Source organism: Takifugu rubripes, chromosome 15, assembly GCF_901000725.2.
Source record: "Takifugu rubripes chromosome 15, fTakRub1.2, whole genome shotgun sequence".
NCBI classification, from domain to species: Eukaryota; Metazoa; Chordata; class Actinopteri; order Tetraodontiformes; family Tetraodontidae; genus Takifugu; species Takifugu rubripes.
Genome location: NC_042299.1, coordinates 14,252,469 through 14,275,904, shown reverse-complemented (window position 1 = coordinate 14,275,904; position 23,436 = coordinate 14,252,469). Strand labels below are relative to the sequence as shown.

General features: G+C 44.3%; 1 protein-coding gene across 12 annotated transcripts in view; it reads left to right on the top strand.

Annotated features, from left to right (window-relative positions):
• Positions 1–21,490, top strand: part of LOC101072939 (ryanodine receptor 1-like) — a 35,810-nt gene extending 14,320 nt beyond the window's left edge. The window contains exons 50-108 of one of the 12 annotated variants that reach the window (XM_029848162.1): positions 82–302; positions 375–465; positions 554–694; positions 785–948; positions 1,037–1,115; positions 1,252–1,341; positions 1,409–1,549; positions 1,647–1,724; positions 1,797–1,872; positions 1,948–2,071; positions 2,184–2,299; positions 2,387–2,454; positions 2,526–2,647; positions 2,776–2,825; positions 2,971–3,031; positions 3,118–3,244; positions 3,404–3,515; positions 3,589–3,670; positions 3,756–3,886; positions 3,978–4,298; positions 4,377–4,617; positions 4,692–4,779; positions 4,868–4,960; positions 5,662–5,676; positions 7,740–7,910; positions 7,984–8,043; positions 8,132–8,266; positions 8,362–8,474; positions 8,557–8,653; positions 8,724–8,833; positions 8,948–8,999; positions 9,090–9,164; positions 11,498–11,597; positions 11,672–11,751; positions 11,873–11,949; positions 12,026–12,099; positions 12,590–12,607; positions 13,797–13,877; positions 13,947–14,035; positions 14,165–14,293; positions 14,365–14,469; positions 15,337–15,342; positions 16,449–16,530; positions 16,623–17,944; positions 18,019–18,101; positions 18,261–18,417; positions 18,495–18,581; positions 18,721–18,993; positions 19,069–19,199; positions 19,272–19,314; positions 19,384–19,517; positions 19,590–19,650; positions 19,735–19,881; positions 19,965–20,099; positions 20,159–20,315; positions 20,391–20,455; positions 20,526–20,626; positions 20,692–20,743; positions 20,827–21,490. In XM_029848162.1, the coding sequence (XP_029704022.1) occupies positions 82–302; positions 375–465; positions 554–694; positions 785–948; positions 1,037–1,115; positions 1,252–1,341; positions 1,409–1,549; positions 1,647–1,724; positions 1,797–1,872; positions 1,948–2,071; positions 2,184–2,299; positions 2,387–2,454; positions 2,526–2,647; positions 2,776–2,825; positions 2,971–3,031; positions 3,118–3,244; positions 3,404–3,515; positions 3,589–3,670; positions 3,756–3,886; positions 3,978–4,298; positions 4,377–4,617; positions 4,692–4,779; positions 4,868–4,960; positions 5,662–5,676; positions 7,740–7,910; positions 7,984–8,043; positions 8,132–8,266; positions 8,362–8,474; positions 8,557–8,653; positions 8,724–8,833; positions 8,948–8,999; positions 9,090–9,164; positions 11,498–11,597; positions 11,672–11,751; positions 11,873–11,949; positions 12,026–12,099; positions 12,590–12,607; positions 13,797–13,877; positions 13,947–14,035; positions 14,165–14,293; positions 14,365–14,469; positions 15,337–15,342; positions 16,449–16,530; positions 16,623–17,944; positions 18,019–18,101; positions 18,261–18,417; positions 18,495–18,581; positions 18,721–18,993; positions 19,069–19,199; positions 19,272–19,314; positions 19,384–19,517; positions 19,590–19,650; positions 19,735–19,881; positions 19,965–20,099; positions 20,159–20,315; positions 20,391–20,455; positions 20,526–20,626; positions 20,692–20,743; positions 20,827–20,922 (7,530 nt within the window). In that variant the 3' untranslated portion in view covers positions 20,923–21,490. Of the gene's footprint in view, positions 1–81; positions 303–374; positions 466–553; positions 695–784; positions 949–1,036; positions 1,116–1,251; positions 1,342–1,408; positions 1,550–1,646; positions 1,725–1,796; positions 1,873–1,947; positions 2,072–2,183; positions 2,300–2,386; positions 2,455–2,525; positions 2,648–2,775; positions 2,826–2,970; positions 3,032–3,117; positions 3,245–3,403; positions 3,516–3,588; positions 3,671–3,755; positions 3,887–3,977; positions 4,299–4,376; positions 4,618–4,691; positions 4,780–4,867; positions 4,961–5,661; positions 5,677–7,739; positions 7,911–7,983; positions 8,044–8,131; positions 8,267–8,361; positions 8,475–8,556; positions 8,654–8,723; positions 8,834–8,947; positions 9,000–9,089; positions 9,183–11,497; positions 11,598–11,671; positions 11,752–11,872; positions 11,950–12,025; positions 12,100–12,589; positions 12,608–13,796; positions 13,878–13,946; positions 14,036–14,164; positions 14,294–14,364; positions 14,470–14,569; positions 15,284–15,336; positions 15,343–16,448; positions 16,531–16,622; positions 17,945–18,018; positions 18,102–18,260; positions 18,418–18,494; positions 18,582–18,720; positions 18,994–19,068; positions 19,200–19,271; positions 19,315–19,383; positions 19,518–19,589; positions 19,651–19,734; positions 19,882–19,964; positions 20,100–20,158; positions 20,316–20,390; positions 20,456–20,525; positions 20,627–20,691; positions 20,744–20,826 lie in introns of those variants that run through there. The other 11 variants (XM_029848159.1, XM_029848165.1, XM_029848161.1 and 8 more) reach the window with 11 other exon arrangements.
• The last annotated feature ends 1,946 nt before the right edge of the window (positions 21,491–23,436 follow it).

Genomic DNA, 23,436 nt, shown 5'->3' with positions numbered 1-23,436 from the left:
TGAGCATCCACGCAAAGCTGCAGTTGTATTAGAGAGACAGATAACGACAGTTGTAGGTGAGCGTCCGTCTTCTTTCACCAGGTTGCTTTCAGCACCACAGAGATGGCCCTGGCTTTGAACCGCTACCTTTGTTCTGCGGTGCTGCCGCTCATCACCAAATGTGCTCCTCTGTTTGCCGGCAGCGATCACAGAGCAATAATGATCGACTCCATGTTGCACACCATCTACCGGCTGTCTCGCGGGCGAGCCTTCACTAAAGCCCAGAGAGACATCATAGAGGAGTGCCTCATGGCACTGTGCAAGTGAGTCTCACTTTATGGTGGAGCCTTTCCAGCATTTCTACCCGTCAGGTAAATCCTTTACTTGTTTTTCAGACATTTGCGTCCATCCATGCTTCAGCACCTGTTGAGACGTCTCGTGTTTGATGTGCCTATTCTCAACGAGTATGCCAAAATGCCGTTGAAGGTAGGAGGATCAAAGTGTTTTACATCTGAAAAAAAAATCTTCATTATTCAGTGGGCACATTTCATAGTTTCTCTTTTACGTCTAACAGCTTCTGACAAATCACTACGAGCGGTGTTGGAAATATTACTGCCTCCCGAATGGCTGGGCCAACTTTGGGGTCGCGTCAGAGGAAGAGCTTCACCTGACCCGCAAGCTGTTTTGGGGGATCTTTGAATCACTTGCCCACAAGGTTCTGCTCCTGCCATGGATTTGTGCTGACGACTGTATATTTATTCTGGGAATATTGCAAGTTCATTTGCATTTTGTTTTGTAATTGCAGAAATTTGATGCAGAGATTTTTAAGATTTCCATGCCCTGTCTATGCGCCATTGCTGGGGCCATTCCTCCGGACTATGTGGACGCCAGCTACTCCTCCAAAACTGAGAAGAAAGCGTCAGTGGATGCGGAGGGAAACTTTGACCCTAAACCTGTAGACACCACCAAGTGAGATCATGTCTTTATGGGTAAAAAGTATCAGTAAAGTAAGAAATAATGCTGAATGCTGAATATTTTGTTGGACCTCCATCAACAGCACCATCATCCCTGAGCGACTGGACGCCTTTATCAACAGATATGCTGAATACACTCATGATAAATGGGCATTTGAAAAGGTTGGTCTTGTTTTCTTCCTCCAGATAGAGAAGAGCAGGTTGGCTTACATGCATAAAGTGATTACGGAGGAAGGATTTAAGTTTAGTGAGCAACAATAAAAGATCCCCATTATATACATGTATATGTCTGTGCCAGATCCAGAACAACTGGTCCTACGGAGAAACCCTGGATGAAAATGCAAAAACTCATCCCATGCTCAGACCTTACAAAACCTTTTCCGAGAAGGTAAGTTCACTCTGATTCCTCCTGCATTTCTCTGCCTGCAGCAACTCCCCACTTTTCCTCCCGGTAGGACAAAGAGATTTACCGTTGGCCAATCAAAGAGTCAATAAAAGCCATGATTGCATGGGAGTGGAACATCGATAAAGCCAGAGATGAAGAAGAATCAGAGAAGAAGAAGGCAGCTGCCCGGAAAATCTCACAGACTGCTCAGGTACAGAGCGGTTGGATGTATATACGACTCCGTTGTTATTAATATTACCTATATATCATTATTATTATATCTTCACTAATATTATTTTCTCTTCAAGGCCACCTATGATCCAAGCCATGGCTACAGCCCCCAGCCCATTGACATCACACACATGGCTCTCTCCAGAGACCTGCAGGTACATTTGCAAATCTCACATTGGTCCATGCTAAAGGTTCATTTGGTATTAATAGATTGTATTTCTGAAAAGTCTATGGCAGAACAATTGGCCGAAAACTACCATAACACCTGGGGACGGAAGAAAAAGTTAGAACTGCAGTCCAAAGGTTTGTTTCTAAGGAAGGAAGCCATACACGTATAAGTGGAGAGATTCTGTGTTAACCTTGTTTCTTCCTACGTAGGAGGCGGAACTCATCCTCTGCTAGTGCCCTATGATACACTGACAGCGAAAGAAAAAGCACGAGACAGAGAAAAAGCATATGAGCTACTCAAGTTCCTGCAGCTTAATGGATACGCCGTCACAAGGTTCTAATGTGGAAGAACAATTGATACTCAGTAGAACATTTAGCAGACATTTGTTTTGGACAGCAAGAGAAAATCTTCTAATACGCTGTAAATATGACTAAACTCTCTTCAGGGGCTTGAAAGACATGGAGTCTGACATCTCATCAATTGAGAAGAGATTTGCTTATGGTTTCCTTCAGAAGCTCTTGAAGTGGATGGAAATCGCCCAGGAGTTCATCGCTCACCTCGGTACAGCCAAGATCAGACAGTGAAATGTGTAATCCTTCTTTGTTACAGCATCACCCTGAACCCACCATACTATGTGATGTGTTACAGAGGCGGTGGTGAGCAGTGGACGAGTGGAAAAATCACCTCATGAGCAGGAAATCAAATTCTTTGCCAAGGTGGGATGTTTATGTTAAACTATTTTGTGCGCCATTTGGCAGCTGTCTTCACAGATTTCTCCTCTTTTTAGATTTTAATGCCTCTCATCAACCAATATTTCAAAAACCACTGCCTCTACTTCTTATCGACACCTGCAAAAGTTTTAGGGAGCGGTGGGCATTCCTCCAATAAGGAGAAAGAGATGATCGCCAGGTGAGCTCTTCTATTAAACAGATAGAGCAGACAGCTTTGGCATGTTTTCTATTCTTTTACTATATCTTTTTTTCTCACCACTTGTCCGCATTTCCTTGTCTTGCACTTTTCTTTCCTTTCTACCTCAGTATCTTTTGTAAAATGTCGGCTCTGGTGAGACACAGAGTCTCTCTCTTCGGTAAGACATCAGTTTCCATGTGGTTCATTTCGCTCTTTTCTGTGACTCCTTTACTGTGACCGCATGATATGATCAGTTGCTACCAGACAGATCAAATTGGTCTTGTCTTGAATGCATCACGTGGTGAATCGTGTCTCTCTCGCAGGAACTGACGCCTCGGCAATTGTAAATTGCCTGCACATTCTTGCGCGGTCCCTGGATGCAAGGTTCAGTATTAATGTGGCATTTTCGACCAGGATGTAAAATCTCTTTACTGTTGTTGGCGTCACCTTTGTTTTTATGGCTCTTTTAGGACAGTGATGAAGTCAGGGCCTGAAATTGTTAAGGCGGGCCTGCGATCATTCTTTGAGAGTGCTGCTGATGACATAGAGAAGATGGTAGAGAACCTCAAACTGGGCAAAGTATCCAAAGGCAATCAGGTAATCCAAGGCCACTGTGAAAAATGGGAATATAATGATAAATCTGCATCTTGACAGGTTTTAATAGTCATTTTCAACATCGCCGTGTCAGGCTAGTGTTTATTAATTAAACACTGGAAGTGCTCCTTCTGCCTTTATGGCCTGCTTCTGTTTTCATAGCAAGTGAAAGGTGTGTCCCAGAACATCAACTACACCACCATCGCCCTGCTCCCAGTTCTTACCTCCCTGTTTGATCACATCGCTCAGCATCTCTTTGGAGATGATGTCATCTGTAAGTTGCGTTTTCCGCTTCCTAATTGCCCACATTCCTGTACCAACCCTGACACGCTGCTGCTTTCACACAGTGGATGATCTACAGATGTCATGCTATCGCATCATGTGCAGCATCTACTCCTTAGGGACCGTTAAGAATCCACACGTTGAACGGTACATTTGCATCCTCGTCAACTGCGAACAATGAGGTATGATAATGTCTGAACTTTATTGTCGGGATATTGTGCGTCCGCTGTAGGCAGAGGCCCGCTCTCGGGGAGTGTTTGGCGCACCTTGCAGCAGCCATGCCGGTGGCTTACTTGGAGCCTCATCTGAATGAGTTCAACGCCTTCTCTGTGTACACCACAAAGACTCCGAGGGAGCGAGCCAGTGAGTGTGACGCTCTTTGTTCTGATTGATTCCATGTCAACTATGGAAAAAAACAACGGAAAAATGACTTTTCACGACCTCTCCTTCAAAGTTTTGGGCCTTCCCAATGAGGTCCAAGAATTATGCCCAGACATCCCAGAACTGGACGTGCTGCTGAAGGAGATTGGTGACTTGGCAGAGTCAGGCGCTCGTTATACTGAGATGCCTCACGTGATTGAAATCACTCTGCCCATGCTGTGTAACTACCTGCCCCGCTGGTGGGAGAGAGGACCGGAGAACTTTCCAGAGATGGAGAGCAAGATCTGCACTGATGTCACATCAGAACACCTCAATCAGCTCCTGGGCAGCATCATGAAAATTGTTGTCAACAATTTAGGAATTGACGAAGCCTCTTGGATGAAGAGGCTGGCTGGTGAGCTGTGCTTAAACCAGCAGTGATCCGCTCCGCAGTTTTTGGTTCCACTCACTAAACCATGTCATTTCCTTTTAGTGTTTTCGCAACCAATTGTCAGCAGGGCAAAGCCAGAAATGCTAAAATCTCACTTCATCCCGACCATGGAGAAGCTGAAGAAGCGCACGTCGAAGGTAGTGGCCGAAGAAGACCATTTACGGATGGAGGGAAAAACCGAGGCGGATGAGGAAGACGGGACTATTCGCGATGAGTTTGCGGTTCTCTGCAGAGACTTGTATGCCCTCTACCCTCTGCTCATCCGATATATCGACAACAACAGGTAAAGTCCACTTGAATTCCATTTGAAGCCACCATTTGAAACTTCCGAGGCCTGTTGTTGTTATTCTGATACAGGGCAAGATGGTTGACGTGCCCAGATCCAGACGCAGAGGAATTGTTCCGAATGGTTGGAGAAGTCTTTATTTTCTGGTCCAAATCTCATGTGAGTGTTCTGCTCGGCCGTCGAACGCGTCTTCCTTACTTGCTGCAGCTCATTACATCGACCACGAGCATCTTTCTTTGCATTGTAGAACTTCAAGCGGGAAGAGCAGAACTTTGTGGTGATGAATGAGATCAATAACATGTCGTTCCTCACTGCTGACAGCAAAAGCAAAATGAGCAAGGTAGGTTGGGAGGAGACAGTGTCCCCGAGGATCTCGTAAAGTCTTATTTACCGTAGTTCTGTAATTACTGTTGCTTGTCGTTAAAATGTAGTGTATCGTCTTCAGGATGGCCTTGGATATTTCAAAATATTTATTTCCCTTCAACAACCAAAAGAGAAAATCACTTATACACATAAATTTACTCGGCTGTATCCAAATGTCCCTGTTTCGTTACTTTTGTTTTTGTGTTGAGCTCGACGCCACAAGGGCTTCTTAACGCTGATTATATTTTTTCCCCACACTGCAAAATGGACACAAAACCAAAACCACTTGTACGCAGCTGCATGTGTTGTAAGGACTGTAAATCCACACCGTCATAGAGCCCCAGCTACAGTTGCAGGCTTTAGAGGTAACTGTGTGTTGTTTAAACCTTCAGTCCCATCTGCCTGGGGCTTATATCATCCTGCAGTCTTCTTGCTTCAGACTTTACTCATGACTGAGGTCTCTGCCCACTAGGTTTAAGGTGGACATTTGGATTCAGCTTCTGATGTCATTTATTTGTCATTTGAAATTCACATTTGCCCGACTCGGTTCAGAGGCGACGACACCCACTGTAATTCTCAACAATAATTTGAATTCACAGCAGTTTGCAGTTGAGTTAATGGTATTTTCTGTTTGGCTGTCCCTTGTCCTTTTCTTTTGGGTTGCGGCTGGGTTTCCAGGGCGGGGACTCAGAGGTTAGACTTTGATCCTGCACGACCGCTGTGCTGACCGCATGGCACCTTAATTTTCAGGGAGCTTTTCATCAACCTCTCCAGCACACTGGCACATCTGAGCCACATACCACAGCCACAAATACAGGCGTGCACACGTACACAGTGTGCTGAAACATGAGGACATTCCACTGCGAGAGATGACACCCTCGGCTGCTGATTTAGGGACAGTGACAAATGCCTTTCCTCCTAATGCGGCTGTAGCTTTTCAGTCAGGCACAATTCGCACTTTATCATGAGCGGAACAAAACTATGTTTAGAATTTGTCATTGCTATAAATGTGAATTTATTTATATTTATAGAATATGAAAATCCTTGTCAGATGCTGCTTCAGAGGAGCAACAGATGTAGTCTAGATCTTCTTACACTGCCATTCCAAGGTTATGTTCAACTGTGCATGCCGTTGCACTTGTGTTCTTACGCACAGACTTAACTTATACACCCAGTGGTGCACAAGTGCTAGAATTGTACGAGACTAGTTCAAAATTCCTAGTTCAAAACTAGACAAATTTCACATAGGATCATCGGACATTAGCCTACTTCTGTGGGCGTTCCCCAGTCCTGCCAGTGTGCGTGGGGGGGAGTCTAGAGGCGCTTGATGAAAGTACTCAGCTGTAGAGTTGGGCTCATGGCACTGGGCTCTACACCCAGCACAAAATGGCAGTGCGGGCACAGTGCCATCATCCTGTCACTCAGTTTGCTCTTTTTTTGATCATAGTTCAAATTTAGTATGTTTTATATTTCTTTTCATCTGAGGATGGTTGTCCTGTAGCTTTTGTAATGCCGTTTTTCCGCCACTAGGGGGTAACATTAGAGTTCTCTGTGCTCTTTCTTCTCTCTGGAAATTTCACTTCATATCATGGTTGAATTTCTCTTTTTTTTTAGTAACCACACTAACACAAAACCTTGACCGTGATGCTAAAGATCTCTGAAAATAAAACAAACAAACAAAAGTAAACATGTGTTCCCTTACCTCTTTAAAAGTGCTTAAAGTATCTATAAACCTAACAAATACATGAATCTCCTGTTATTACCTAAATGAGTCCCAGCTTTGCATCCGGGTTTCTACAAACAAGTCTTTCATAACATGCTTTCAACTAGCAGGGAACTGGAGAAAGGAAGAAGGATTTTTAAGAGAGTAGTTGGACAGCTCTCCCTATTAACATCAAAACAATCTGCAACTATGATTTCATGAAGCCAAATAAGACAACAAATTATAACTGTAGATTTATTTATTGGTAGTTAATGGCCCAACCAGCTCCAAAGCTGCATTGAATGTTACCCAGTAATATAGCTGTAAAGTCTCTGAAGGTACTTTAAACAGGAAATGAACTCCCTACATGCTTGTGTGATGAAGAATAGCTAAATATTCTTGTTGGTTTGCTCAAGTGGGAATCTTGTAAATTGTTTCTAGATTGGAATTCACCCAGTATAACAGTCTTTCTTTTATGGTCCCATGTGGGTTTAAACATCCTCTTCAAGAAAACCTGCAGAACTCTCAAATAATTCCAGAGGAAAGGAGTACAGGGACATTTTCCATAGACAGTTTGCTTTACTGTAGTTACCAGCCTGCTACTAATGGAGCTCATCATACACTTTCTACAACTAATCAACTAACATAATTATGCTGATAATATTTTAATCCTTTTAATAAAATCCCATTTTAGTTAAAAAAAAAAGAACAGCTATTTATGCTCTGCAGGAATGCTGCATTGTTTATCACCTGCTTTCTTTTGCATGTGTGAGTAATTACCATAAGTCCAATTCCTTTCAGACTCCTGTGCCCAGAGCCAACAACCAAACTGTAAACTGTCACTGTACTCTTTACTTGGAGGTCTGAGCTCAGAGAACCAACAACAGGAAACACATTTCCATTTTTTTTTGCACGTTGATGATGGTCCAGTAAAGTAATGAATTTCACTGGGGTTGCTTCTTTTCAACGATGAGGGCTTGGATCCATTAGGCTGTGATGCCTTTTTTGAGATACTGTAATTGTGTTTTGCTTTATTATCATTCCTCTTTCTTAGGGCGGTGGCTCTGACACTGAACGCACGAAGAAAAAGAAGCGTGGCGATCGTTACTCTGTGCAGACGTCGCTTATTGTGGCTGCTCTGAAAAAAATGCTCCCCATAGGCCTCAATATGTGCTCTCCTGCTGATCAGGAGCTTATTAACTTGGCCAAGATCAGATACTCTTTGGTAATATTGAATATCCTGAAAATAAAAAGCATTTCAGTAACAGATGCACTTGGTAAACAGATTCACTTTGCAGAGGGACACAGATGAAGAAGTCAGAGAGTTTCTGCAGAACAACCTCCATCTGCAGGGCAAGGTACTAGTCCCGCTTTTATATGTGCGACCCCAGGTGAGCTAAACATTGATGGTACATTTCCTGAAGCTCCGTGCTGTCTTGTGGACAGGTGGACAACCCGTCCATGCGCTGGCAGATGGCCCTGTACAAGGAGATGGCCGGTAAAGCCGAAGACGCCGACGCGCCGGTGAAAGTCGTCAAGAGAGTGCAGGAGGTGTCTGCAGTCCTCTACCATCTGGAAGTGGTGAGAGAGGAAATCAGTTCTGGACGACGTCCTGTGTCCTCTGGATGTCCCCGTGGTGCAGTAGGAGTCACCCTCGGTTCTCTTGGTCGCCTTAGACGGAGCATCCATTCAAATCAAAGAAGATGGTGTGGCACAAACTGCTGTCGAAGCAGAGACGCAGAGCTGTTGTCGCCTGTTTCAGGATGACGCCATTATACAACATACCCAGGTCAGACATCCGTCCACACGGACGTGCACGCCGCTGTTGCACAGCCACTGAGACAGAGTTCAGTTCCTGTTTGACCCTGTAGGCATCGCGCATCAAACATGTTCCTGGAGGGATACAAACGGAACTGGCTCTACACCGAGGGCTACGCCTTTGAGGACAGGATGATCGACGACCTATCTGTGAGCGCCATCTCACGCCTGCGTTCTCTTGAGCACGATTATTAACCTTCCTCTTACTCGTGCCTTTCAGAAAGCAATGGAGCAAGAGGAGGGAGATGAGGAGGAAGAGAAGGAGACAAAGCCTGACCCCCTCCACCAGCTCATTCTGCATTTCAGCCGCACCGCGCTGACAGAAAAAAGGTGGATTGGGCGCTCTCGCGGACGCGTCCGCTCCGAAATGCCGCTCAGTCTGATCGTACTTTCTAACTTCTGAAGTAACTTCTTCTAACTTCTCTGATTTTGTCCAACATTCAGTAAACTTGACACAGATCATCTTTATATGGCGTACGCCGACATTATGGCAAAGGTGAGTGGCTGCAGAGGGGTGTGGCCCTGACCCGCTGTCGAAATGAAACGTCCTAAAGTCTGGTGCATTTCTTCAACGCTGCCTTTCTAGAGTTGCCACATTGATGAGGAAGAAGAAGGGGGAGAGGAAATGGTGGAAAATGATGAAGATGAGAAGTCCTTTGAGGTGCGACGGTCAGAACTGGTAATGGGCGGCCAGGGGCTGGGGACCAGGAACACAGCGGAGCGGTAGCTCTCGGCACTTTGAGTGACGTCATCATCATCAGCACATCGCTTCATCGCCACATCTCTCCCTCGCCCCCTCTCTCTCTCTCTCTCTTTTGACTCGTTATGCGTCTGCCTCAAGTGGTGTTTGCAACGTTTCTTAGTCGCTTAACTTAAAAACTCAAAGCTCCAATCCACATTCTTCTGTCTGTAATCCATTCAATCATAAATTTTTATTTCATTTATTATTAAATATGCCAAACACTTGCCGAGGTTAAACTTTGAACTGTTAAATGTGGATTGGCGCTGATTAGGATAAAGTATTTTATGTGTTTATTAACAACGGTAATAATCCCAATCCAACAACACCAACAATAACTCACTTGTTCTCTTCAGTTCTGTGTTCTGCACAAAGTAATGAGAAATAATCGATGTGTCAACCCAAAAAGCTGAGCTTTTCATTCTGTTGGGGCACTTCTCCAACACTAGGCTGCAGCTTCCACCGTTTAACGTGTTCCATTTAAATGAGGTGAAATTTGAAGCCTTTTCTGAGTTCTGTGTGGCTCTTTTTAAATGCAACGCCAGCTGCTAACTTGCTGACATTCATTACTTTTGGCTTCAGATTTATTATGCCTACACACACGCACACACACACACACACACACACTTACACTGCCACAGGACTTTATAAAACAGTCTCATCAGGACTGTATTTGTGTAATTTATTTTTAATGTAACCATCTTATCTGCTAGTTATTTAATTCCTCCCACTTCATATGGCTGTCTATCATCTATCTCTCCATCTATCTCTCCACCTCTCTCTCTCCTTCCATCACTCCATGTAATTCTATTTACACACATAACTCCAGTCTTAATCTGCTGAATGCATCTGATCAATGCTCCCTTCCCCCACTCATCTAGTATACTGACAGACTACAGCGAAAGCCAAAATAGCACACACACACACACACGCACACACATGCGCACACACACACATACTAGTGTCATACAGTGCATAGAATCGGATTTCATTGGGTTTCCAAAAGGGTCACAGTGCAAAATCCAACAACACAGCAGGCAGAGCGTGGTCAGGCATATGTGGGTGGTTGGGAGGGAGGGGAGGGTGTGTTTGGGGGAGGGGGGGTTGTTTGAAGGCCATGATGTGGGACATTATAATCGATCTGTGATGTGACTGAACAGAGCGATGTCAATTTGACCCCTGTGTCAGAGCTTTTCCTGTGTTTGCCACTTGAAATCTATAAACAGCTGATTACATTTTGACTCATGGTGGAAAGGTTGGTTTATTTTGCTAAACCAACTACCTCACCCTAAAATGACAATGGGCAGCTCTAGGTGAACAGTCAGAAAGCTTAGCCAGTGGGGGTGGTTTCCTGTGGTCTAACGCTTGCTCCTGCCAGCAAACGTGAAGGACTAGTGTAGCTCCATGACTAACAAGAGCAAACCTCCGCCAAGGCTGAACTCGTCACATGACCCACCCTGAAATCAAACACACCTGTTAATGTGAACTTCTTTCCAAACTAAAGGGTTGGCTTGTGTGTTTTAGTCAGAAACAAACGTTTTCTCGCTGACAGGTATATGAATACAGCCCATAATAGTCCAGTGTTTTCAGTATTACCTGAAACGTAAAGTGGACATTTGCGCTTCTCTCCTCTGCATATTTACTTAAAAAAACATTAAAAATACATATGAATGTTCAGGTGTCAGCAGAAAAGAACTCAGATACACAAATTTGGTGGAGATTATGGGATATTTAACTCTGACAGCCCTGAGCTTGAACCTTTATGAACGTCCTTGGCGGAGGATGAAAAGATAACCAGTAATTATAAAAAACATAGATGTGTGGTAGTGTAGAACTAAAAGTCCTTAAAATAGATAACAACCTATTCTACTGATGATTTTTTGATTTGAATAAAAAAAGAGATCTGTAATATAGTGAATATGTTATGCAGCTGCTGACTAGTTCCATTGAAAAATGTAACTGAATTAGATAATAAAAAGGTTAGTATAGTATTAAAATGACAGAAGTGTAAATTAAAGGAGAGTCAAAACTATTCATAAATACCTCGAGGCAGCTCATAAACTTTATTTAGTTAAGTAGCTTAACTATTTTTATATATTGATATTATATTTTTCTTTTTTAAATTTAAATGTTGGTATGTTTATAGTCAGTGGTTCTGCTAGTTGTTCTCTGAGCTCTCATTCCTGAAGCGGTTTATTCTCCTCGTTAGATCCTCATTTAACGGCAAAAGCTCATTGAGTTTGTCTGACCTGCAGGAGAAAGAGATGGAGAAACAGCGGCTGCTGTACCAACAGTCCCGACTCCACAACCGTGGCGCTGCAGAGATGGTCCTGCAGATGATCAGTGCCTGCAAAGGTTCTCCTCATATACTTTAGTCACTTTGTTGCCCTCAAACTACGAATTTCATTTGCTTTTCCACACAAAATTAGGTGAGACTGGTCCGATGGTGACAACCACCCTTAAGCTGGGTATCTCCATCCTTAATGGTGGCAACAGCGAGGTTCAGCGTGTACGTGTTCTGGATTTTTTTTGTTTTTTTTCAAAATCAGCAATTTTGGGTTTTTCAATGTGTCTTTAAAGTTAACTGGAGTGGATTTTCTTTCTTCTTCTTCTTTTCTTTTTTTTTTTAGAAAATGCTGGAATACCTGAAGGATAAGAAGGATGTAGGTTTCTTTTTAAGTGTTCAGGCACTGATGCAGACCTGCAGGTCAGCCGTCCAGTCAGAAAAGTAACATGACAGGAAAGAACATCCAGCTGAAGGAGTTTTTTCCTTCTCTCTGCAGTGTCCTGGATCTCAATGCCTTTGAGAGGCAGAACAAGGCAGAAGGCCTGGGCATGGTTTCAGAGGAGGGGACCAGTAAGTGCCCAGAACATCCTAATCCTCATTAATGATCCATCTATTGCTTTAGCTGCAACAGTTGGGGGTTCAGATTACACTGCTGCGTATTTCAAACCCAAATTGTTAGATTTCTGATCTGGTATTGTGATTACATGATCCTTGTACTCTTATTTGATCCACATGCTGTCATTATTAACATGGCAGAGCAGACTGAGGGAATCCCGAGCATCAATTCATTCTTCTACCACACATTATTAACGCTTGATGACTGTAGAGCCGTTCGTTTTCACGATGTAATGTGCTTCAGTTTACATTACCGGTTGGGTTTTATTTCTCCAATTTCTCCCATCAAGTTCATTATAAATTCTACCTTAAAGTAATTGCCATGGAATGTTGTGAATCTCCCCCTCCTCATCGTAGTCTTCTACTTTTGTCAACACATTGATCCTGTCTCCCTTCCCCATGATCACTGCCACCTCTCCCTTGTCCCTCCTTTCATGGTCCTCAGAGTTGAACGTAGATCGGGGTAAATCATGTTTCTCTCCACCTGTCTCTCTCTCTCTCTGCCACCGGCCTTCCAACAATTCTTTAACTAACGCTCAACTTTGACCCCGAAGCTTCTTATCACCTTTCATTTTCATCGCTTTTAGTCCTTCCTCACCTTTCCCTGCCCCCTTTCAAAAGGCATTGAATGGAATCTGGTCTTTTTTCTTCCTAAATCAGATCAATTCTGAACAGTTTGTCATATCTGAGTTGACATTTTTTTGGATCACCTTATGCGTATGGAAGCATGCCTCTTTTTTTGTTGTTTTTTTTTAAAAATGACACCGACATCAAAAATAAAGCGACTGGATGCAATTTTCATATCTGTCAAAGGGCTCGTCTGCATCACCACACGAGCCAGTAACTGGGAGTAATCCCATAATCGAAATTACTCACTGAATGTAACAAAACATGACAACATCAAATTCTGTGGTCTCCCTCTCCTTGGAAACCCTAAAGTTGCAGCCAGTGGCTTGAATAATTGTGGTTCTGCTGAATACTGAACGTCCCATCTCGTTGTGCGATGGGTCCCGTGCTGGATTCCCTTCTGTAATTTTGAGGGACGTCACCTGCTGCTCTGTGCACCTGAGCTAACCTGTGTGTGCCGCACGACTCTGCATCTTGGTGTGTGTTTATTGGGTACCGTGGTGGTCGGTCAAATCCACCCGCCGCTGTAATCAGCTGCTTTAATTGGAATAAATCAAATATTAAATGGAAAAAACACGCCGGGAACACTGGTGCCAGTTCACCCCTACATTATAATAACATTAATGCTTTTTCCTATCTACACAAATGCACATTGTTGTTGTTTGTTTAGGGTTTATTGATATGTTCCAACGTTTTCTCCGTTTTTATCATGACTGTATGTCCCCGCGTATGTTGTTTCGGTGTCAGACCACCGTTGTGTTTAATAATATGATCAGTGGACGTCAGTGTGGCTCGTTCTTTAATCACTTGTAAGAAGCAGCATTTTGTTGGAGGTTGATGTTGCAGTGTTACTAAAATCTACTGAGAGATGATCGTAAGTTGTGGGATAGATTTTATTCACTGTTCTCGTACTGTGGATAATGAGGACTCAGTATTATTCAGATGTAGCTTTGACTCTTGTAGCCAGTCTGACCTCAACCAGATGTCAGGCTGTCTTTTACCGTTCGGTCTTTTTCTTTTCGCAGGTGAGAAGGTGATGGCGGACGATGAGTTCACCTGTGACCTCTTCAGGTTTTTGCAGCTGCTGTGCGAAGGTCACAATAATGGTGAGTCTCAATATTAAATGTGTATAACAAAAAAAACGACAGTAGACCATCAGCTGTGTTTTGCTGTAGATTTTCAGAACTACTTGCGGACTCAGATTGGCAGCACCACGACCATCAACATCATCATCTGTACGGTGGATTACCTTCTCCGGCTGCAGGTACGAGCCATGAAAGAGGCCACCCGCTCCGCACCTGAGGCCACCGGCTTGTCTGTTTCTCATATTAAGAGAAGGGTAAATGGCTTTTATTCATTATTGCTCATTATTTCTCTATTGTTTCAATTTAAGGAGTCAATCAGCGATTTCTATTGGTATTACTCTGGCAAGGATGTCATTGATGACCCGGGGAAAAAGAACTTCTCCAAGGCCATGACAGTGGCTAAACAAATATTTAACACTCTCACTGAATACATTCAGGTAAAGAACAGGTAGCAAATCAGTTTCTGACTCCATCCAGTCACCTGTTGTAACACAGCTTTCCATGCCAGGGCCCGTGCACGGGCAACCAGCAGTCTCTGGCACACAGCAGGCTGTGGGACGCCATTGTGGGGTTTCTTCATGTCTTCGCCCACATGATGATGAAGCTGGCGCAGGTACGCACACACCTGATTCTGTTATTATATTATCCTGGACAGTATTGACTGGCTGTACTCATGCAAACCCCCCAAAACAGTCATTCTTGCTTTGCTGCAGCTTCACGCGTGGACTGAGCACATCGACAGCCTTCTTTTTATTGCCTCTGTAGTCTCCCAATTGGTCTTTTTGCCTGGTTTCGGCACATTCTGCGGAGTTAATCTGGACACGAGCACATTTGACAGTACAAACGGTGTGCACGTGAAAACAAGTATCAGGGCTTCCTTTTGTAGTTAACTTAATACTTAATATTTTTATTTACTGTCAAGCATCGAAGGTAAATCATGTGAATCGTTGATGGTGGGTTCATGGGGTGAATGAGACACAAGCATTTCATTATTATCATGTTTTGCATGTAACACCCATCATTCATATACATTCATCATCAGATTCCATCCATCCTCCAGCCATAGGTTTAAACCCATTTATTGTCATATTTACCATATGATGCAACTAACACAACATTTATTTGCTTGGCATCATCAGCTTTCAGCCATCAATATGTAGTGGTATGAAGTATAAATACATATAGATATAGATGTTGAGTAGGAATGGAAAAGTGAAGCCATGTTTTTTGTTAAACTCACCAGTTTGATCATGTTTTTAGCAAATATTCTGTAGGATTGAAGCCAGTCAACAAAAACATGGTAATTTTTTATACTTGTAATTAAAAACTAAAGGAGGGCAGGATGTGTTAGTGCTTTTATCACCCTTAATAAAAAGAATAGTGTATGAATCAAAACCATTTACAAATGAAATGTTTGTAATTGCTGAACGCCCCAATAATTTATTTATCATTGAAACTGTCTTCCACATGGTCAATGCAGGGTAAAGTATGTATCCATTTTATTTGTCTATTGATTTTGATGTTTACCCGTTTGTAATTTGTCCAGTGTTGGTTTTCCTGATCAGGTTGTTTTATATTCACCTGCTGTAAATAGATCCCAGAAGCTGTGTTGAAAATACACCTCACAGTAATTTTACCTGTTTCTGGTGAAAATATAAATATATTTCAATATATTTATATTTAGAAACACCTTTGAGAGAGAATACTGAGAATGTGAAGAGGATACAGAAGAGTAGAAAAAAGACACAGCATTTAATTTTTTTAAGTTACTTTCTTCATTCTGTTGTGTTTTAGTAGCATTTTTAAGTTTGAAATTTTGTGTTTAATTTTATTTTACTTCATTCTTTGAATATAAGTATTCAAAGAGCAACAGGTGGCTACAAAACTTCCTGATAGGAGGCATTTTAACCTTCATAAATCATATCCAAAGGTCTTTTTGCTGTTGAAACAGACATTTTAATGTCACATCTGTGCTGTGTGCACACGTTTAACATGGCTTTTAATTCTGTTGCCATCTCATCTACTAATAATTAACCCGAGCTTTCCATTTGTGCTGTTGCTTTGTGGCTCCTGCATTCTGTTACATTTAACACAGTATTCTAACACGTGTATGTCAGAGAGCACAGTCTCATTGTAAATATTATTGTAAGACATTATCATCTTATGTAGCAAGGTGGATTGGTTACTATGACAACCTGCTTTGTTAGTAGTCTTTATTTTCTCTTACTCTGCATCATAAAAGCTACAGCTTTAAAATCTAATCCAAAATTGAGACAACTGGCATTTTAACTTTAGTGTTTTTAACTTTTAGTTATTCATCGACATTATATTCTGGTTAAATAACCAATCTGATCACTTACCGGTACTCTACCTTGAGTAGAATTGGGGAAAAAACATATTCCTGATGTTTTTAACCACAACCTTTTAAGCTTTTAGGGTTATAATATGTTGGAAAAAATGTGTGCTTAACAGTTCTGACACGTGCTCTCCCTTCACTGGTGGGTATAAATGCGTTCCCCCTCTAATATTTCCACACGGTGTGAGTAGAGTCATCATTACTGTCAGAAATTGTGCATCTTTGTACCACCACAGGACTCCAGCCAGATCGGTCTGCTGAAGGAGCTCCTCGACCTTCAGAAAGACATGGTCGTTATGTTGCTCTCACTCTTGGAGGGTAAAGGATTTCTGGGTTGTTTTCAGGTCTAAACTGACTTTTAGTCTCCTTCTTTGGCTCTTTAAATTGCTTTTATTGTATTCTGTACTCAGGAAACGTGGTAAATGGTACAATTGCGCGCCAGATGGTGGACATGTTGGTGGAATCATCCAGCAACGTTGAGATGATCCTCAAGTTCTTTGACATGTTCCTTAAATTGAAAGACATCGTTGCTTCGGATGCCTTTCGGGATTATGTCACAGACCCCCGAGGGCTGATCTCCAAGAAGGATTTCCAGAAGGCCATGGACAGCCAGAAACAGTATTCTCCCTCTGAGATCCAGTTTCTTCTGTCCTGTTCCGAAGCAGATGAGAATGACATGATCCACTATGAGGAGTTCGCCAGTCGCTTCCAAGCACCTGCCAAGGACATTGGGTTCAACATTGCGGTGCTGCTCACCAACCTGTCAGAACACGTCCCCCATGACACCAGGCTACAGAACTTCCTGGAACAAGCAGACAGCGTGCTGAACTACTTCCGGCCCTTCCTCGGCCGCATCGAAATCATGGGCGCTAGCAGGAAGATTGAGCGCATCTACTTCGAAATCAGTGAAGTAAATCGGCGCCAGTGGGAGATGCCTCAGGTCCGAGAGTCCAAGCGGCAGTTTATCTTTGATGTGGTCAACGAGGGCGGCGAGTCGGAGAAGATGGAAATGTTCGTCAACTTCTGCGAGGACACCATTTTTGAGATGAACATCGCCTCCCAAATTTCAGAGCAGGAGGAAGAGGAAAAGGGAGAGGAGGATGATGAAGGAGAAGACGCTGGCGGCGAGGGTGGACCCGGGGCTGGAGTGAGCGGAGGGGGCGACGAGGACAGCAATGGGGAGGAAGGGCAGCCCGAGTCCAGCTCTGCCTTTGCCGAATTCATAAACAGCACTATTAGCTTCTTTAGCATCTTCACCTTCCGTAACCTCCGGAGACAGTATCGCAGAGTGAGGAAGATGACCATCAAGGAGATCATAGTGGCTCTGTCCACCTTCTTCTGGACCATCCTGATGAGTATATTGCACTTCATTTACAGTGTGTGCAAAGGCTTCTTCATGATCATCTGGCAGGCCCTGTTTGGCGGGGGGCTCGTGGAGGGGGCAAAGAACATCACAGTGACAGAGATTCTAGCTAGCATGCCAGATCCCACACAGGATGATGTACACGGAGACGGACCAGGGGAGCCAAGGATGGGAGAGGAGCAAGACCCTGGAGGTGTAACAGAATCTGGAGAGACGGGGAGTGGAGAGGAGGAAGAGGAGGATACCCAGGATAAAGAAGGTGGGAGGATACCGGGCATTGATGCTCCAGGTGGACTTGGAGACATGGGTGTAGAGTCACCTGTCGAGCCACCGACTCCTGAAGGGACCCCCATAACAAAGAGGAAAAAGGTGCGTGAATACTTCCGCCTTTATGTTGCCTCCCGACAGGTTCGGGAAGTGTCACATATTTGGATTTGTCTCAGGCACCAGATGAGACTGACGCAAGCCAGAAACCACCTGAGCCTGTCCCTGTGGAAGAACCGCCCCCAGAGCCTGAAAAGGCAGAGTAAGAGCTTCTGGTTTTCCAGTCATTTGATTTTAATTACATATATTTTCCATTTATTTCATTCTAAGTTAAGAATAAAGGGTCTCAGAGGAGACAAACTCGGAGGGTTAAGTATCTGTCACGGCCATGTACTACGATCATTTTGATGTCGACTTCCAGGGTTGAAAGTGGTGAGAAAGCAGAAAAAGAGCCCCAAAGCAACGAGGAGCAGCTGGAAAAACCAAAGAAATCTGCTCAGAAAAAAGAAAAGAAGGTGAAAGGGGCGGAAGGTTTCCAGATCTGGGGCGAGCTGGAGACCCAGAGGAACAAATTTTTGGTAAGCGAGCTTGGTGAGAACTGTAGTTTTCACTTATCCAAAGTCATTAAATAAAATTTGTTATTCGATCGTTGTAGAACTACCTCTCCAGAAACTTTTACAACCTGCGCTTTTTGGCTCTCTTCCTGGCATTTGCCCTGAACTTCATTCTGCTGTTCTACAAGGTAAAAAGAATAACCCCCGATTTGTTCATTTACCGTATGCTTTTCCAACAATCCACTTTTTGTTACCTCTCTTTAAAGTCAGTCCCCACAAACATGCACAGAACTCGTCACCAGACGCGTCTCCGTGTCTTCTGTCCAGGTGTCTGACACCCCCCCTGAGGGTGAGGAGTTGGAGGGTTCTGGGCTCTCGGAGGGCAGCGGGATGTTTGAAGCGTCGGGCTTGTTTGAAGGCTCGGGAGAGGAAGCGGAGGGCTCTGGAATGAGTGATGGGGGAGACGAGAATGACGAGGACATGCCGATTTATTTCTATTTAGAGGAGAGCACGGGATACATGCAGCCCACACTGGCCTTCCTCGCTGCCCTGCACACGGTCATTTCATTTATCTGCATTATTGGCTATAACTGCCTGAAGGTATAAAAGCCTAAACCATAGTTTCCAGTGTGTAACGGTGATGCACGTCTCAATCACAACTCCGTGTCACTTAAGATTCCACTGGTGATCTTCAAAAGGGAGAAGGAACTTGCCAGAAAGCTGGAATTCGATGGACTGTACATCACCGAGCAGCCCGAAGAGGATGACATCAAGGGCCAGTGGGACCGACTGGTTCTAAACACGCCGTAGGGCGATTAACAAAGATGCGATGCCTGTTTTGCTCGTAATAATTAACACATTTGTGCGTTTTTCCACAGCTCCTTCCCAAACAACTACTGGGATAAATTTGTGAAAACAAAGGTAGGCTGCATTTGATGTGCAGCGCCCTCCTCAAAAGAGTCTCAGGTGTAATTTAAGGTGTGCCCTCAGGTTCTGGATAAGTACGGAGACATCTATGGCCGGGAACGAATCGCTGAGCTCCTGGGGGTCGATTTGGCCTCCCTCGATGTGAGTCAGCAGCACGAGAAGAAACAGGAGGCGCCAGACAACTCTGTGTTTGCATGGTACAGTGCACGCCCCCCCCCCCCCAATTGTCAAATATTATCCATCTAAAAATGGACACCAACTTTTTTTAGGATTACCTCCATCGACATGAAGTATCAGATCTGGAAGTTTGGCGTTGTGTTCACTGACGGCGTAAGAAATCCGATATTTCAGCACCGTCCAGATGCAGCCTCACTTTTTAAAACTGAAAAACAATCAACCTGAATCTCTTTGTAGACTTTCCTATACCTCTGTTGGTACACGATCATGTCCCTGCTGGGACATTACAACAACTTCTTCTTCGCCTGCCACTTGCTGGACATCGCCATGGGGGTCAAAACTCTGCGCACCATCCTGTCCTCGGTCACGCACAACGGCAAACAGGTGAGGGCAGCAAAGACGTTGAAAACCGCCGTCATCTTGTTTCAGACGAGACGACGGGCTCGTTTCTCTCCCGTCTCCGCCAGCTCATGATGACCGTGGGGCTGCTGGCCGTGGTCGTCTACCTTTACACCGTAGTCGCCTTCAATTTCTTCCGCAAGTTTTACAACAAGAGCGAGGACGAGGACGAGCCGGACATGAAGTGCGACGACATGATGACGGTAAGTCATGACGCTCGTGATGGATAGACACACTGTTGACACGCGGGTTTTTTCCCCAGTGTTACCTGTTCCACATGTACGTGGGCGTGCGAGCGGGCGGAGGCATCGGAGACGAAATCGAGGATCCAGCGGGAGACGAATACGAGCTGTATCGAGTCGTCTTTGACATCACCTTCTTCTTCTTTGTCATCGTCATCCTGCTGGCCATTATTCAGGGTAACCCAGCGCAGTCCGGGGGTGCATTTCTGAACTCGAGCGAACGTCTAAGAGGCTCCTCTTTGCTTCCTGCAGGTCTGATCATCGACGCCTTTGGGGAACTGAGAGACCAGCAGGAGCAGGTCAAGGAGGACATGGAGGTGTGGTATATAAATGTAGCCTGTCGCCGTCAGATGGGCGGCGCTCCTCATCTCCTCTGGTTCTCTGCAGACAAAGTGCTTCATATGTGGGATCGGTAGCGACTACTTTGATACGACTCCGCACGGCTTTGAGACTCACACCTTAGATGAGCACAACCTGGCCAATTACATGTGAGTGTGTCTCTGCGTGGGCGCGTGTGAGGGGGGAAATATGCTAACGTGCGTCTGCTTTTCAGGTTCTTTTTAATGTATCTAATCAACAAAGATGAGACGGAGCACACCGGGCAGGTCAGTCTGAAATCTTTAATGCTACTTCTTTAGTTGATCTCAGTCTGTGACCTCTTGTCCTTCCGTCCCCCCTCCTGTTTTAGGAGTCATACGTCTGGAAGATGTACCAAGAGCGTTGCTGGGACTTTTTCCCAGCTGGTGATTGTTTCAGAAAGCAATATGAGGATCAGCTTTCCTAAGCAACAAGCACTTGTGTTTGTAATGCAACCCCTTTATTTCAGCTGCAAATACAAAGACAAGTCACATTTCCCTTTAATGAAATAAGCACTTATCTTAGTATTTTAGTTTGTTTTCACCAATTGTCATGAAACAGTGCAGAATTTTGAGAAACTGCCAGCGATTCAGTGCTTTTACTCCGTTTAAATGCCGTCATTTATTTAAATTCTGTTTTTCTGTACAGCGCTGTCAGATTGTTGTTAAAGGATCAGCAAAAAATCACCAGTTTGTTCGGTTCCTGACATTATGGGGTCAATAATGTTCTCCAGTTCTTGAATTTCTTTGTGTTTATCATCACATTCGCAACGTGTTTAATAGCTTTACAGTGTGTTTGATTTAAATTATTCTCTTCGTCATTATTTTTAAGGCATCTTTGTGTCCAAGATAACAGATAAACCACAAGCCTCATCACAGTCACCAGCAGAGTGTGTTAGAAATGGTTCAAGTTCTTTTGGATTTGAATGAAACGCACAGATTCAAACTCCGTGTATATTGAAACGAACGGATATTAAATAACTCCTGAGATTAAAATCATGCTGCCAAGTCATTCTAAACATCCTGTCTAATCTAAACTCATCTGCTATAGTTTGTTGCATGTCATCCCTGACTGGTCCGCCCATTTTTATGTCACACTGTTAAACTATGGAACATCCGGGCTGAGTGCGGATTAGAGCTCAGCATTTAAACTCGCATCGCGTCTCATGTACGCCTCACTCCCACCGCGTCGTGCTTCTCTGCCCGAGCCTGGTCGACTGGGACCCGTCCACCCTGAAGATGAACGAGATCCATCGCGGGACGCTCAGGATGTACAGTAAGCTTCTCCTCTCCTCCATTTATTCCAATGTCGAGGTTGGTTTTTTTGTGCTAGAACTTTAAATTTCCACGCAATGAATGCGTCAGGATGTTGGTCAGAAATCTGATGTTTTCGGCTCGTTTCGCTGCGTTTTCTTCAAATTGGGCGTCTTCAGCTGCGGGTTTCGAAATTCTTGAAATATAATTGTTCTTTAAACAAAAAAACTGTTCAGTGCACATCCTTTTTTTAAAAAAACAAAAACCCAAAACCTTGGAAATATGACATCACCACACCCACTACTGCTACCAGCTGAGGTAAGAAAATCAATTATGTTCCTTATTAAAATGCACAAGTGTTTTTGCTGTATCTATTTGGAATGAACCCATCATCTGATTGGTGGAGGCCTCTTGATCCTCCATCCGTCTGACTGCCTCTAATCTGCGAGGATGAGAGAATAAGGGGGCGTTCACTCTCTAATCCAGCTGTACGCCGTTATCGCCACCACAGCAACCATGCTTGGTAGTAAATACGCTTAAGACATCAGGTTATGATGGTGGAAGTTTCTCACGCTATCCCCGACTATTTCTCCTCTACAGGTGGATTCATTTTCAAACAGTGGAAGAAGAGGTTTCTGCTGCTAACGTCTGAGGGCGCCCTGACCGTCTCCCACGATGCATCGTCTCCACCCGACCAGCTGGTGCTGGTGCAGAGCAGCTGCGAAGCCATCGTGGAAGGCAAGGAGATCCTGGACCTGCCGAGGTTGCCTGCCGGTGGATGCAGAGATTGCTGCTTCGCCCTGATCCTCCCCCAGAACAAATACCTGCTGCTGCTGACCGAAACCTCTTCAGAGTGCAGGTCACTGCGATAGTTAAGCCAAGTGAAATCTTATCATCTCCATGATGGAGAGGAGGGGAAAATAATGAATCTGTCAGCTAAAATCCCATTGTGAGGTCATCCCTTTTCATTTGTAAGGCTTACATTGGAAGTCTGATTCTAGTTAAATTCTGTTTCAGCGTCGCAGGAACAATAGAAATCAACCACACACAATAACGGTAACGATGAAACTCTTTGTCTTGTTTTCAGTCAGTGGCTGAATATGCTGAGAAAAGTGAAAAATGTGAGCAAACAAGACACATTTATGACACGTTTACTTAAGTTCCATTTATTCGTTACAGAGCCAGAATTATTTATTTCTTACAGAGCCTCTCGTCACCTGTGAGCCACTGTAAACGCCATCAAGTGTCGCTGCCACGCATTATTCTCAGAGATCTGGCGCCCGAGCAAGTCCTAGACAAAAACCCACCGACGCCACCTGTCTGCGACCTGGAGACGCCCTCCCCGAAACCCAACACCTGCGCTTCCCCGAAGGACAGAGGTGAGCGTGGGGTCTCTGCGGCTGTGATTGGCTATTGACCATCATTTACAAACGTGTGTGTGTGTGTGTGTGTGTGTGTGTGTGTGTGTGTGTGTGTGTGTGTGTGTGTGTGTGTGTGTGTGTGTGTGTGTGTGTGTAACTCTTCAACCCAGCAGGCAGGAATTCGCCGCATTCAAAGTCGTACAGAGGCGGCCCGCGTGCCGTGGGCTGCCTGCGTCACGGCACCATCAGCAACGCTCAGGCAGTGAAGGCGGTTTATCTGCTGATGGGCGGAGCCGCCACCTCGTCTGCCATTGGCTACCTAGGCAC